Source organism: Onthophagus taurus, chromosome 3 (genome assembly GCF_036711975.1).
Source record: "Onthophagus taurus isolate NC chromosome 3, IU_Otau_3.0, whole genome shotgun sequence".
In the NCBI taxonomy this organism is placed as follows: domain Eukaryota; kingdom Metazoa; phylum Arthropoda; class Insecta; order Coleoptera; family Scarabaeidae; genus Onthophagus; species Onthophagus taurus.
Window position 1 is genome coordinate 26,637,880 of NC_091968.1, and position 16,842 is coordinate 26,654,721.

At 30.8% G+C, this 16,842-nt stretch overlaps 1 protein-coding gene across 3 annotated transcripts in view; it reads right to left on the reverse strand.

Annotated features, from left to right (window-relative positions):
• Nucleotides 1–113: 113 nt before the first annotated feature.
• Nucleotides 114–16,842, reverse strand: part of LOC111422454 (NDT-like domain-containg protein raw) — a 38,028-nt gene continuing 21,299 nt past the window's right edge. For 2 of the 3 annotated variants that reach the window (XM_071195559.1, XM_071195561.1), the window contains exons 3-7: nucleotides 15,600–15,737; nucleotides 15,411–15,523; nucleotides 9,048–9,259; nucleotides 8,570–8,988; nucleotides 114–2,151 (exon numbers count right to left, since the gene is read on the reverse strand). In XM_071195559.1, coding sequence (XP_071051660.1) covers nucleotides 1,514–2,151; nucleotides 8,570–8,988; nucleotides 9,048–9,259; nucleotides 15,411–15,523; nucleotides 15,600–15,737 — 1,520 coding nt within the window. In that variant the 3' untranslated portion in view covers nucleotides 114–1,513. The remainder of the gene's footprint in view (nucleotides 2,152–8,569; nucleotides 8,989–9,047; nucleotides 9,260–15,410; nucleotides 15,524–15,599; nucleotides 15,738–16,842) is intronic. The other variant, XM_071195560.1, reaches the window with a different exon arrangement.

Genomic DNA, 16,842 nt, shown 5'->3' on the forward strand with positions numbered 1-16,842 from the left:
TCTCGAATTTTCTTAGTATAATTTTTGCTAAAAAACTGACCAATAGTAATTTTAATTATTTTTATCTTTAGTTAATAAATTTAATTTAATTATAGGTGAGAAATAAATAAAAATAAAATTTTACAATTCTTTATTAGACATTAGAAAATACAAATAAATATTACATTAATTATAATAGATAAATCGTAACAAACATCATTTAGTCTCGAAATGTACACAAAAAAAAAATATAGATGAAAAAAAACCTGTCGCCTATTAACTATGTGGTAATTACTTGTATTTTTTTGTGATTAATTAACTAAACAATATAATACAATCCCTAATAACGTATTGGGAGGGCGTTTTTTTAAATTTATTTAAATATTAATATAGTTATTTACGACCATTTCTATTTAACAAAAACAAAAACGGTTGTTCTATTTTTTTAAAGATATCCTACGCGTAATAATTAATAATATACCGAGAGATTCGCATTTTATTAAATTCTTGCTTCTCCTTATCATAATAAATTCAGGTACTTTTCCTATCCCAATAAAAAACCGTACCTTTCATTTTCAAGATGAAAATAAAGTCGGTTCATCACACCAAACTAATTTGGCAGTATGACATTATTTTTTTCTTTAATCTAATCATAATATACCTTCTATAAATTCATAATACAACCCTTTTTAGCTTTAAATGTGAAGAAAAAAATATATAGTGGTTTTATTACGTATTGAATATTGTTAAGTGATGTGAAAATACAAAAATTATGTTATTACACGTTATCAAGGTTATATTTGTTTAAAATTAAACATTTGGTAAAGATAACAATATTGATTGGGATTAAATTAAATTAAATCATTCAATATGGCTTCTTTTTGTATGTTTTTTTTTTTTGGAGATTTTTAATATAAACCTTGATGCTTATGGGTGATGTAAATATAAAAATATATCAAAATAATATCAATTTGTTAAACAAAAAAAATCAGATTGTTAAAAAAATCTTTTTTTTGGTGTTTTTCAATTTTTAAATAGTTTTTTAATTAATAATTTATTTCATATAGCTGCCTATAAGGAAACAAATTACACAAATCACGCAATTTTTTAATTAATTAAACAAAAATCGCGCGTACACAATAAGCCATAGTCCTTTCGATTAAGATCCATTTCTAATTAAATCAGTATAAGAATCGATTTATTCAAAAAAAATATATATAATCTAATAATAATAACTATAAATTAATAAATAATTAACAAAAAATATAACGTACATCTTCAATTTTCAATAAATTTCCATCACAATTTATACACACCCAACTTTCTTTTAAACATCTAAGTACACGTATTTGTAAAAAAATATTTACAATAATTATTACGAAAAAAAAATCTAAGATTAAGTATAAAACGTGATGAGAACTTAATGAAACACAGAAACAAACAGACAAATTTTTTTTCCATTTCTCAATTTTCAAAAATTACCCACACAAAAAAAAAACATCCACAAAGAAACAACCAAATTTCGTTTAAACCCCTACCTTGACCTTTGACATTCATCTACAGCGCATTGGACAGCCATCGTAACATTCTCAAATACTGGAACTTGTTTCCGTTTTGCTAAATCCGTCAAATACACCCTACCCCTATTATAATCCTTAACAGCTTGTTTACTTAACTTTTCATTACCCACCTCAATATCATCCTCACCTAAATGTTGCACACACAAAACAACTTTTCGATTCAAACCAATATAATAAGCGGCCATTATCATCGTCGTTAAACATCTCGTTTCATTCGAAACGACAAACAATAAAACACGACTCCGATCGATCGCCTTCCTCCATTGCAAAACGGTGCTATCATCCAACGGTTCATCGTCGTAAAACGAATTGTTTGAAACGAAATATAACGATGTTGATCGAAGAACGTTTCCGTTCGTGAAATTTTGATAGTTTGATAACGATGTTGAACAAGTTGTTGGGTTATAATAAGACAATCCGTGTTTCGAGATGAGATGTTCCGCTTGTAACCTCCACCGACGGCTGCTCGTGTGACAAGAACCACCGAGGAAGATATCGTGGATTTCCCGAGGATTTGTGATCACATTTCTGTTTGTTATTAAACTGTTGTCAGGTTGATATCGTGATGATTGTAAAGGTTGACTTACCCAAGCTATAACAAAAATAATAATTAAAATATTAATTTACAAATTTATCATATAACTCGCAATATACAGGGTGCCCATATGTATGGAATATAGTATATATCTTGGTAGGTATCAACTTTATAAAAACACATTTTATACAAAAGTTGTTTAATATTTTATTTGCCATAATAAGACAGCATTCAAATGTTTTTATTTCAGAAAACAAATGAGCAACGAATAACACTTGAAGTTTTTTAAATGGCAATGTACCCTTTCGTTAGGCTCATTTGATAGAGATTTTTTATCTCTTTACGATGACGTAAAATTTTAGTACCCTTATATCAGAAAATTTTTGAAACAAATGTAATAATTGTTTATTAAGAAAATTTAACTAATAACATTAATCTAGATATCCGAGTCGTCAAGTACCTCGAATTATTGGGGATATGTACACTAATTCTTCGTTTATTTGTTTTATTTTGTATGTAAATTTAATTTACAGTAATAATTCGAGGTACTTGACGATCTCGGATAACTAGATTAATGTTATTGATTAATTTTGATTAATAAACAATTTTTCCATTTTTCTCAAAAATTTTCTGATGTAAGGATACAACAATTTTACGCCATCGTAAAGAGAAAAATAATCTCTATCAAATGAGCCTAAAGAAAGAATACATTGCTATTTAAAAAAATTTAAGTATTATTCTTTACTCATTTGTTTTCTGAATTAAAAACAATTGACTGCAGTCTTATTATGGCAAATAAAATATTAAACAAGTTTTGTATAAAATGTTTTTCTATAAAGTTTGATACCTACAAAGATATATACTATATTCCATACATAATGGGCACCCTGTATAAATGCAATAATCATAGTTATGAAACTACTATGTGTTTGCATTGTTCCACATAAAATGCAATATAACTTAATAGTTCAGGCATTGCGTAGTTTTGCAAAGGAAAAGTTTTGCTTGGAAAGGGTGACGTCCTTATATCTCTGAATTTCCGTCTTAAAAGATGCATGGCTAAACCGAAATGTTTCTGGTTCTAGGTCTAGTGTTAATCGTAATTAAATAAATTCCTTCAATAGAAATATTACACATTCTAACGCTGAATAACAATTAAAACTAGATAGATAACTATAAACATTCCGGTTTAGCCGCATGTCTCTTAAGGCGGCTAAACCCAAATGATTCTAGTTCTACTATACAGGGTGTGTCAAATATCTGAAATATAGCCCAATAATTTACTGTAACTATTTGTGGTTTTAAAGAAAAATGTTTCAAATACAAGTTTCTTTATTAATCGTGATGCATTTTTTGGCGATATTTACTTGCTTACATTGTTTTTTGTTTCGTTGCTATGGCAACCAACATTGTTATTTTAAATGGGATGCATATGTTTTTTCTGCATACTTTGATGATGGAGGATAAATTCATCCACGCGATGAACATATTAAATCATATGGTTGTTTAAGAAAAAAATCGAGAAAAATGCGTTTTCTGAAAATATCAAGAAATATGCAAAAAAAAGTATCAGCTTTTAACAATATTTTCCAAAAAATCGTCAAAAATACATTTTTTTTTAAATCATTATGTAATTACCACCAATTATAAGCTTTTCAATGAAAAAGACCGCTTCTTAAAATAAGATTTAGTTTTTGAGATAACAATTTGTAAAATCTGTCGTGTTTTTTGAACATGTGAGGTTAAGATATTTTTCGAACACATTTTAAAAAATCGTAGAAAATCGATTTTTAAAGATATCGTTATGAAATTTTCAGGAAATATGCAAAAAAGTATCAGCTTTTTAACGAAAAAGACCGCTTTTGAAAATATCAATTAGTATTTGAGATAAACATTGTTAAAGGTGACGTTACATTTATCAATTTTTACTTTTAACAATATTTTTCAAAAAAATCGTCAAAAATACATTTTTTAATAAATCATTATGAAATTATCACCAATTATAAAAAGGATTATAAGCTTTTCAATGAAAAAGACCGCTTCTTAAAATAAGATTTAGTTTTTGAAATAACAATTTTTAAAATCTGTCATGTTTGTTGAACACGTTGAGGTTAATTACTTTTTAAAAAATCGTAAAAAATCGATTTTTAAAGATATCGTAGCGAAATTTTCAAAAAATATACAAAAAGGTATAAGCTTTTTAACGAAGAAGACCGCTTTTGAAAATATCAATTAGTATTTGAGATAAACATTGTTAAAGGTGACGTTACATTTATCAATTTTTACTTTTAACAATATTTTTCAAAAAAATCGTCAAAAATACATTTTTTAATAAATCATTATGAAATTATCACCAATTATAAAAAGGATTATAAGCTTTTCAATGAAAAAGACCGCTTCTTAAAATAAGATTTAGTTTTTGAAATAACAATTTTTAAAATCTGCCATGTTTTTTGAACATGTTGAGATCACTTTTTAAAAAATCGTAAAAAATCGATTTTTAAAGATATCGGTGACATACATTTAATGTAGTATCGTCATTGGTAGCCATCCACTTTTTGGAAGGTTTTTAACACTTCCGGTGTTAAAGAATTTTTTTAATATTTTGGATACTGTGGATTGTGTAATTTGTGTATGCGGGTAAATATTATTGAACAAACTTCACTTTGAGTGCGTTTTATATCACCGTACCCATACAGCATTAATATTTGGATACATTATCGTTCATCTGTCAATTTTTGACATTTAAAGCTGTCAATGGCGTTATTGCGGCGCCTACTTTGATTGTAATTTGCTGATTCAATATTTTCCTATTTTTAATATTTGATTTATTGTTAGTTTTGATATGTTGATCGTGTAAAGGGATTTATCCTCTATCAAAATATGTAAAAAAAAATATGCATTCCAAGGACAGTAGAATCTAACAGAACTATTACATCCATTCTTGTTTTGTAGCCCACTAGGGGTTGGTTCTTAGAGGTTATATGATAGACATTTGATTTACTTTTTAAGTTAATATGAATACGTCTACGATATAACCTCTAAAAATACATACTGGGCGTGGCGAATGGTGTGACGTAGTGTGCGGGCACGTTGTCACAACAATAGATGTAGCAGTCCTGTTAGATTCTACTGTCCTTGATGCATCCCAAGGACTGTAGAATCTAACAGGACTGCTACATCCATTGTATTTTTGTAGGGTTGGTTGCCCACACTCTACGTCACACTATTTGCCACGCCTGGTAACTGTCTGTGTTTTTAGAGGTTATATGATAGACATTAATACGTCTAAAAACATAAAACTTCAAAAATAATATGAATACGTCTAGGATATAACCTCTAAAAATACACAGCAAATAAATAGACCATAACAACAGCAGGGTGTGGAAAATGGTATGACGTAGTTTGCGGGCAGGTTGTCACAACCATGGATGTAGCAGTCCTGTTAGATTCTACTATCCTTGATGCATCCCATTTAAAATAACAATGTTGGTTGCCATAGCAACGAAACAAAAAACAATGTAAACAAGCAAATATCGCCACAAAATGCGCCACAATTAATAAAGAATTTTTTATTTGCAACATTTTTCTTTCAAACTATAAATGTCGAAGTTACTGGCTATATTCCAGACATTTGACACATCTTGTATAATCTAATATACGTACTTTTCTAATACGTATATTTAACCTTTCAACTACTTCAATAAAAATATACAAGAATCTAGCGCTGAATAACAATTAAAACTAGAACTAACACTAGACCTAGAACTAGATACATTCGGGTATCTAGTTCGGGTTCTAGTTTTACGCTAGCACCGTTACTCCGTAGAACTAACACTAGAATCATTTGAGTTTAGCTCCAACCAGTTTTACACTTGCATTGTCACTAGAACTAACATTAGACCTAGAACTAGAAACATTTGGGTTTAGCCGCCCGTCTCTAAAGACGGCTAAACCCAAATGATTCTAGTTCTAGGTATAGTGTTAGTTCTAGTTTTATGCTAGCACAGAACTAACACAATACCTAGAACTAGAATCATTTGGGTTTAGCTGCACATCTCTAAAGACGTCTAAATATTCTAGTTCTAGGTATAGTGTTAGTTCTACATAGTAACAGAACTAATGTAAAACTAGAACTAACACTATACCTAGTACTAGAATCATTCGGGTTTAGCCATCTTTCGTGATGTGCGGCTAAACTCAAATGATTCTAGTTCTAGGTATAATGTTAGTTCTAGTTTTACACTTGCACTGTCACTAGAACTAACATTAGACCTAGAAACTTAGAAATTAGAACTAGAAACATTTAGGTTTAGCCGTACGTATCGTAAGAAGTCTAAACCTGAATAATTCTAGTTCTAGGGTTAGTTCTAGTTATAGTTCAATAAAAAGATGCAACATAGTGATATTTTACACTAACTAGCGCTACCTACCAGCCGTCTTAGAGGTATGGCTAAACGGAATATTTCTGTTTCTAGGTCTGGTGTTAGTTCTAGTGCTAGTGTTAGTCTAGTTTTATTTATTATTCAGCGCTAGATTGTTGTATATTTTTATTAAGCTATGCATTCCCCGTACTAATCCGTTATATCGAGGTTTTACTGCAATCTCAAATTATTTTGACATGTTGCATTGGATGTGGGACAATGTAAGTAGGTACGCCCTGGTTTCTATACAGGGTGATTCGCATAAGAACCGATACAGAGCAGGGACATGTAGAGTACAATAAATTAAAATGATTTATAACGTAACTTTCCTCTGTACTAAGTTATACCCCTTAGGTTATATACTAAGTCTTAGGATAGGGATTGCAATCAACAAGAGTTTTTATAATCCCGGGATTTTGGGATCAGAATTCTCTATCCCAGGTAATCCCTGCTTTTTTGGGCCACATATACAGGGTGGTTCGGGAGGAAATGGAAAGATTTTAAGGACATGTCTAGGAAGCTAATATAAGCAAAGTAAGCCCATATGTTCAAATCCGATTTTCATTTGTTTCCGAGATAATTAGGTTTTTCTTTTTAAAAAGTTAATCAAGTTATGTTTGACAACGTTATCCTATATGACAATTTGAAACAAAATGTTAATTAAAGTGATAGTTGTAATTGTTACGAAATAATAAAAATGCCTCACATTTTCAGTCATAGAGAATATGCAGATATTTGGTTTGTTTATGGTTTTTGTAATATTAATACTGTTCGTTCAGTAGAAGAGAAAGCGGCAAGGCTTAAACGCCTTTCATTTGCAGAAAGTACAAAATCTCCAAGAAGGCGATTATCCATTAAGACTACAATTTTGTCAATGGATTCGTGAAAACAGAAGATTACTTAAATGCATATTATTTTCTGATTAGTAATTATAAATAAAGTGTTGAAGGTGGTTTTAACGTTACAGTTTATTCTAACCATAACACAAAGCATTATAAAAAAATCCACCATCCATAAAACTATTTTTAAAAAAATGTCGCTGAACATGTAATTTATCTATTGTTTTATCTCCTGAACAAGATCTAAAATTTGTGTTTAATAAACTTGCTAAAGAGAAGCAACGTTCCAATTCCACACTTGTTGGTGGAATAGTTTTCAAACATTGAAGATTTTTACCGCTATTATTAAATATATCAATTTTTTTGGCAGGTAGCTGTTGTTGAGGCTCCGCAATTAGTAAATCATCTTAATCATTTTCAAACATATTTTGTTCATCTTTTAATTGTTAAACGTAATATAAGATTCTCTAATGTTTTGCTCTAATACATTTTGTTGTTCTTTTGGCTTTTTGTATAACACATCTATTACTGCCAGCTGTAAACCATGTGTTAAACATAATTGTAGGCTTGAAAGCGTTGATGTGCCTAAAGTACTAAGTGAATTTAAAGTTGCAAGAGAAGCTTGTTCTTTTCGTTGCTCTTTAATGTTCATTTAATCATTCAATCGTTCGTTCATTCATTCATTTAGTTCATTAAATTCGCTTTTTATAGGGATCATCACCTTTAATCAACCCTTTGAAATGCCTCAATTGATCTCAACTTGCTACCAATTAACACCCTACACTCATAACGTATACCAAATTTGGTCTTTCTAGCTTAATGTATTACTAAGATATTACTGAATGTTTTAAAAATTGAAAACCCATCTATGAAAGCCTATAACTCCTTAGGGGTACAACTTAGTATAGGGGTAAGCTGCGTTAAATTAGCTTAAATTAGCTTCTTATGCGAATCACCCTGTATTTTTGTATATTGCATCTTAAGTAAAATTTACTGTAAATTTAAAAAAAAAAGGTTAAAAAGCTTTTAAGAATCTGTAATCTGCACAAATAAATAAAACCGAAACAAATTAAAACTAAAAAATTAAAATTAACCCAATCTTTTTCTTTTTTAAATAACTACCTATAACAGTCGTAACTGGTTTAATAACCACAGCAAGCAGATTTCGGCTTCTTAAAAGTAACCCACTCGTAAAAGACACCCTCATAGTACCGTTGTTAAAATCATCGCATCCGTCAACGCTAAATTCGGCAACCAACGCACAAAAGTGTTGAAACGTAAACCCCGCCGTTGAATTTGCATCTTCCGCCGGAGATTTTCTGTTGTAATTTAAATAATTGTGAACGCGAATAGGCTCGATGTTATGATTCGTCAGTTTTGTATAAGCATCAACAACGTCTATCAATGATATCTCCCCCGTTTGATCCTTATCGTAGCGATCGAAAGTCTCCCGAAGTTTTCTTAGTTTAAATGTGATTTGTTCTTCGGCCGTTAATCGATTCATACTAGGATTTCTTAAGATTCGCGTCGTACATTGAATTGCCGATTTTAAATTATCGTGTACTTTAATTCCGTGACTTTTTACTAACGTCAGTAAAGTGGTTTGGCCACTTACTAAATCGAAACATTCCCTGTAAAAACAAAAATTAGAACGATAAAATTAATTTAAAAAAAACTTAAATTAATTTACCTTTTCGTAATAATTTCCCCCATAATCGTTTGTCCTAAACTATACGGGTAAGCGACTAGTACAACACATCTTCCAGATGCCACTAAATACGCTACCTCAATCATTCCGGAAACACTTCTCGTTTGACTATCAACGACATATAATAAAACCGATGCAGATTCTTTAGCGTTATGTTCAGCTGCCACTAATTCAGGAGCCCACATAGGAACTTGCTGGAAATGTTTGATATTATTTTTAATACTATTTTATTAATTAACGAAATCGGAAAAATTCAAGAATCATCATGTGGATTAAAAATGGACGATTTTTTTTTATTTTGTGACGTTACAGGCAATGTTAACCATGCATTTTTCTATTAAACTGAATTAAATTGTTTATTTTATAGCCACGCACAAAATTAATTTGATAAACTTAAAAATAAAGTTATTTTCACTAAACTAGATGAGATTACAACGTATATTATTACAGATGAAACACCCTTGTTTTTCTTAGGCTGTAATCGATGCATAACGACTAAATACTTGTCGTTAGATAGATTGTGTGCTAATACTACAACTAACACTAGACTAAAAACTAGAAACATTTGAATGATGCTAGTGCTAGGTCTTGTGTTAGTTCTAGTGATAGTGTAAAATTAGAACTAACACTAGACCTAGAACTAGAAAGATTCGGCACGTTAGTTCTAGTTTTAGTTCAATAAAAATATACAACTTGCTATCTTATGCTAACTAGCGGTACCTTCTTAGTGGTGGAACTGGTTGGATTGGGTTACCATTGTTTAAAATCCGGCCGGAAATAAAAATCTATTACTTAGTACTCCACCATCCACAGAAATTAGTATCTCTTTTAGGTGTTGGACACCAGAGGCTTTTTAATGTTTTCTGCAACAATATCTTATCTTTCTTTTGCAGTATTTAGACCTGTTAGCAGTATCTAGTCTTCAGAAAGCAGTATTTAGTCTCCACAAAGCAATTTTAGTCTTTAGAAGGCAGTATTTAGTGTTCCAGACGTTGTATTTAGACCTCTCGGAAGTATCTAGTCTTCAGAAAGCAGTATTTAGTCTTCTAGAAGCAATATCTAGTCTCCTGCCAACATTATGTATGTTTTCTCCGACAATATCTTATCTTTCTTTTGCAGTATTTAGACCTGTCAGCAGTATCTGGTCTTCAGAAAGCAGTATTTAGTCTCCATAAAGCAATTTTAGTCTTTAGAAGGCAGTATTTAGTGTTCCAGACGTTGTATTTAGACCTCTCGGAAGTATCTAGTCTTCAGAAAGCAGTATTTAGTCTTCTAGAAGCAATATCTAGTCTCCTGCCAACATTATGTATGTTTTCTCCGACAATATCTTATCTTTCTTTTGCAGTATTTAGACCTGTCAGTAGTAGCTAGTCTTCAGAAAGCAGTTTTTAATCTCCACAAAGCAATTTTAGTCTTTAGAAAGCAGTATGTAGTGTTCCAGACGCTGTATTTAGACCTGTCAGTAGTAGCTAGTCTTCAGAAAGCAGTTTTTAATCTCCACAAAGCAATTTTAGTCTTTAGAAACCAGTATTTAGTGTTCCAGATGCTGTATTTCGACCTGTCGGCAGTATCTAGTCTTCAGAAAGCAGTATTTAGTCTTCTAGAAGCAGTATCTAGTCTTCTGCCGAAGTTATGTATGTTTTCTCCAAATATTTTATCTTTCTTTTGCAGTATTTAGACTTGTTAGCAGTATCTAGTCTTCAGAAAGCAGTATTTAGTCTCCACAAAGCAATTTTAGTCTTTAGAAGGCAGTATTTAGTGTTACAGACGTTGTATTTAGACCTCTCGGAAGTATCTAGTCTTCAGAAAGCAGTATTTAGTCTTCTAGAAGCAATATCTAGTCTCCTGCCAACATTATGTATGTTTTCTCCGACAATATCTTATCTTTATTTTGCAGTATTTAGACCTGTCAGTAGTAGCTAGTCTTCAGAAAGCAGTTTTTAATCCCCACAAAGCAATTTTAGTCTTTAGAAAGCAGTATTTAGTGTTCCAGGCGCTGTATTTAGACCTGTCAGTAGTAGCTAGTCTTCAGAAAGCAGTTTTTAATCTCCACAAAGCAATTTTAGTCTTTAGAAAGCAGTATTTAGTGTTCCAGACGTTGTATTTAGACCTGTCTGCAGTATCTAGTCTTTAGAAAGCAGTATTTAGTCTTCTAGAAGCAGTATCTAGTCTTCTGCCGAAGTTATGTATGTTTTTTCCAAAATATTTTATCTTTCTTTTGCAGTATTTAGACCTGTTAGCAGTATCTAGTCTTCAGAAACCAGTATTTAGTCTCCACAAAGCAATTTAAGTCTTTAGAAGGCAGTATTTAGTGTTCCAGGCGTTGTATTTAGACCTCTCGGAAGTATCTAGTCTCCAGAAAGCGGTATTTAGTCTTCTAGAAGCAATATCTAGTCTCCTGCCAACATTATGTATGTTTTCTCCGACAATATCTTATTTTTCTTTTGCAGTACTTAGACCTGTCAGCAGTATATAGTCTTCAGAAAGCAGTATTTAGTTTCCACAAAGCAATTTTAGTCTTTAGAAAGCAGTATTTAGTGTTCCAGATGCTGTATTTCGACCTGTCGGCAGTATATAGTCTTCAAAAAGCAGGATTTAATCTTCCAGAGCAGTATCTAGTCTTCAGAAAGCAGTATTTAGTTTTTTAGAAGTAGTATCCAGTCTTCTGCCAACGTTATGCATGTTTTGATACTGACAGCTACTTCTTTCTGGGTCTCCATCATCATCTTTTTGGGAGCCTCTTATTATCTATACAGATCTTGTACCACCCGGTACCTCATTTCTGCAGCTGTTACTTTGCTTTTGTGCTTATCCTGCTCCAAATTGATTGGTGATTTCCTGTCCTGTGCAATAACAAGACAAGTCCATTGGTTTCTTGTTCATATTCTTCACATTCTTTTATTAAACACATAAGTATTGCCATGAAAAATCATGTTTGGTTTATAATCAATTTTTTGTTTTCTCAAAACAGTAATTTCAGACTTCATGTGGACTTTGAACAATGTAATTCATGTTTTTTGCTGAAGTCTAGTTTATAACTATTGCAATTTCAGACTTTTTCTTGCAAATTATCCTTCTGACCAGAGTATTCCCGACTATTCCCTTACGTTTGGTTTTTCACCAGCATAATTCTTAAATTTTTGCTAAAGTATGGATTATGATTATTCCAATCTTTTTTAAGTTTATTTATATTTCTTTGATTATATATTTTTTTTTTATTAAAATGCATTTTTTAATTTTTCCCCCGCATTTTGGGCGCTTCCCCCCGCACTCCGCCCAAAATGCTTGTTGGACACTGCAGATAATAATCAAGTTCAACCTCAATAGGACTTTTTTCATTGAATACAACTTTATTTATCATTAACAACCTCATTGTAACAATTCGTCTAGTTTCCTTCTCTTCGCTTATAATTCATCATCACATTCATTACTAACAGAACTGTCGCTGTTATCACTTTCGATTATTAATTAAAGTATTCTCTTTTTAATGCAAAAAGCCGTTTTGAAAAATCACTTTTAGTTTTTGAGAAATAAATTTTTGAAATAATCGACAATTTTTTCGAATTTTGCAATTTTCGCCGATTAAGTCTTAAAAATTCGTATAAAATCCAGTTTTTGGAATATGAGTATGAAAACTTCCCAAAATATTAATAAAAGTGTCCTCTTTCCAATGAACCAACCCGTTTTGACAAATAACTTATAGCTTTTGAGAAAACAATATTTAAAGTTTTGATAAAATTATCGATGTTGCAATTTTTATCGATACTTTTCAAAATTCGCTATAAAATTCATTTCTTGAAGGATCCTTGTCTAAATATCACCAATTATTAATTAAAGTATCCTATTTTTAATGCAACGAGCCGTTTTGAAAAATCACCGTTAGTTTAGTAGTTGGCAATACTTATTTCTAGCATTTCTATAATTTTATAGTGTAGTCCAAAAGACATTGATATCTACGTTAATGTTTATTTTGTCATCATGATTAAATGTATAGTTTGCCAATAGCTGCCACTCATCCTCTACACTCTGTTTCGTACTTTTTTCTACTAATCTTTCTAATTTATGTAGAATACGCGTGTCTCATTTGCCTTATTAAAAATCTTATCGTTTTCTTATTTCTTTATAGAGAGTTACGTAGAATTGAAGACAACCGTCGTAAAAATAAATTAGTAACTCTTGTTGTTGCTGAATTTTGGGTTTATTAATTTCCTTACAGATCTGTATGTCAAAATATAAATATATTGTTTTCTGGAAAAAAATGTCTGGAATCCGGCTTTAATTAAATTAATTTCAGTGCTATTTACGTAAGAACTTTGCATATAACATAATAAAAAATCTTTATTCGTATTAAACATTGCATTATGTAAGTCTGTGATTATAATCTTCTCTGTCTGAAAATATTGATTTAGTTTGCATATTCTTGGAAGGACATAATTAAGAAATGTATGTCATTGAAAATTTTTTTTGAAAAAGTGTGTGGTTCCCCGTTTATCGATTGAACAGCAATTTACCCCACTTGTTATGGCGCCACCTAACGCCATCCTACGTACAGTACAATTTTTTTATATTAAATTACAGATTTCTAAATTACCTTACATTTTTTTATGGTATTCAGCTTTGTACTGTACATTTAGTAGTTCTAACACTAGAGCTAGAACTAGAAAGTGTCGGGATTAGCCGTCTTCAGACCTAACTCAAAGTGGAATTTCTACACAAAATTTTGAAGTATTATCCTATCTGTTTAGTGCGCCTTACCCCCCACTAAACAGATATGTCGCATCTGGGTGACAAAGAATCGAGTATTGTAGCAGTAATTTTTAAATCTGTAATGGAAGGGACACAGAAAGATCACTCAATTAAAGAATGGTTTCAGTAAATAGTTTTCAGCCAGTAGTATTGTAATCTCCAAGCACTTAGTAGTGTTTTGGCAGCAGTATACAGTCTTCTGAAAGCATTAAATACTCTTTGCCAACAATATCTAGCTATCTCCAAGCAATTAGTAGTCTTTCCAACAATATTTAGCATTCTGAAAGTAGTTAAAAGTCTTTTGGAAGCAGTATCTTATCTTTCCAAACAGATAATAGTTTCTCCCAGCAGTATTTAGTCTTCTCCAAGCAGGTCGTAATCTTTTCTAGTAATATGTAGCGATCTGAAAGCAGTAACTAGTCTTATGGAAGCAGTATCTCGTCTTTCCAATCAGTTTGTAGTTGTTTGTTAGCACTATCTAGTCTTTTCCAAGCAGATTGTAATCTTTCCACCAGCATCAAGCATTTTGGAAGCAGTAGGTACCCTTTTTGGAGAGCATATCTCTTCTTTCCAAGTAGTTATTAGTCTTTTCCAGTAGTATTTAGCATTCTGGCAGCATTAGGTAGCTTTTTGGAAAACATATCTCCTTTCCAAACAATTATTAAAGTCTTTGAAAGCAATAAGTGGTCTTGGAAACAATATTCCGCCTGTCTAAGAAGGTCAAAACCTTTAACAGGAGTGTTTAGCGTTTTGGAAGCAATAGGTATTATTTTGAAAACAGTATCTAGTCTTTTCCAAGTAAGTTGTGGTTTTTTCTGCAGTATCTAGCATTTTAGAAACAGTAGGTAACTTAGTAGTAATAATATTTCCTCTTTCCAAGCAGTATTTAATCTCTGATAGCAATAATTAGTCTTTTGCCAACAGTATCTAGCATTCAGGAACCAATAAGTTAAAGAGCGGGGGCATCATGTATAGATTTTAGGTTATCTTTGGTTTATAGATTTATAAACAACGACATTTTAGTCGTTGTGCGTCAAAAACAACCGTATTTCACCCGAAAATATGCGTTTTAACCAAATGCGCTGCGAATATACAAAGTAATTCAGTTTTTAAAAGTTGACCAATCCTTGTAATTGTTGATGATTATATTTTTTTATGTTAATATTCCATGGCGTTAAAAAGTTGTTTTAAAAAATCAAAGTGGTTGCAAATTTCATCCTCTTAGAGTATGGTTGAAAATAAGGTTGAAATAAAAGATAAAATGTAAATTTTTGGTTCAACTTTGACAGCTCATAGCTTGAAAACAAAAGAGTTGCGCTCCTATGTTTATATAAAAAACTTGTGTTATTTTGGCAAGTAGTAGATCCTAGCAAAAGTTTCCCAATTAAAAAATGAACCACCCTGTATATGTATCATTAGCATGGTCGATGACGTCACAAAAAGTGACGTCACGTCGAATCTTTAAAGTGATTTTTTGGTAAGTTTTACACTTTTTCACGCATTTTTTTGTATTTATAAAGGCTTACTTGAGTGATTAAAAAAAAAATTGTCGATTTTTAAGTGACATGATGATTCTTGAATTATACCACGAAATCTTACAGGATTATAATAAGATATTCCATGTTTTTGTAATTCAGGTATAGCAGTATCCACTCTCCAAGTAGTTGGGTTACAAGAACCACCCAAAAACACCTCACAATTATTCGTACAATCTACAAAAAAAAACAATCACAAAAAAAACGAAAATATAACAACAAAAACTCCTTTAAAAATTAAAAATTTACCTACTTTTCGTCCTTAGAGCGTTTAAAGCTAGTCGATTAACAGTTTTCATTTCACGGGCGAATAAACAAAACTCTGGAAATGTAAGGCAAGGGGTCCCATTTCGCCTGCTGCACTGTCGCGCACATTGCAACATATCTGATACTATAATAAACAATAATTATTAAACTCCAAAGTGGTGAAAGTTTTTTCTTTTTTAAGGTTATGGTGTTAAATTTACCTTTAGAGATAACCTCAAATTTTGAGATGTAACCTTTTAAATCGAAACGAAAACATCTTTTAAGCGTAAAAACGACGAGATTTTGTCGTTTTGGTAAAGTGCAGCTTTGGTTTGCCGCAGTTTCAGAACTGCGCCCACTACATTTTAGTTGTTTTCGAGGTTATTTTGAGAATGCCAAAATATCGATTTGCTTAATAATGAGGTCGTTTGGGTTGCATATCGTTAAGGGGGGAAATTTATTGTAATAATTTTTAGAAAAAGAATAAAAATGTAGGTAAAGTTTTTATATTTAGGAATTTTTATTGTTTTAAGTTTGGTAGATTATTGATTTTAATTGAACTTTTTTTTTATTGCAAATAAAAGATAAATTTAATCTTATCTTAAGCATAAATCATTATTAACGTAAATAAGAGATAGTGAGATAGTAAATAAAATTAATTTTTATTAGTATACAGGGAATTTCATATAACTCGCAATATATGAACGTAGTAACCATGGTTACGAAAGATAGTTACTATGCAGTTGCATTGTCCTATATAAAATGCAACATAACTTAAAAGTTACTATACTTTTGATAATAAAGTTTTTTTGTAAAATCGAAAAACGTCAATGAGTAATTGTAACTTTAAAAAATCATACCAACTTCATTTTTAAGAACTAAGAAATGATTTTTTTATTAAATTACAGCTTAAACTTTGAGCTTTGCTTGCATGCATAATTATTAATACGTTTGATGATAAAGTTTTTTTGTAAAATCGAAAAACGTCAATGCTTAATTGTAGCAGAAATCGAAAATCGTTGTTAAACTTTAAAAAATCATACCGACTTTATTTTTAGGAACTAAGAAATGATTTTTTTATTAAATTAAAGCTTAAACTTTGATCTTTGCTTCTATGCATAATTATTAATACGTTTGATAATAAAGTTTTTTTGTAAAATCGAAAAACGTCAATGTTTAATTGTAGCAAAAATTGAAAATCTTTGTTAAACTTTAAAAAATCATACCGACTTTATTTTTAGGAACTAAGA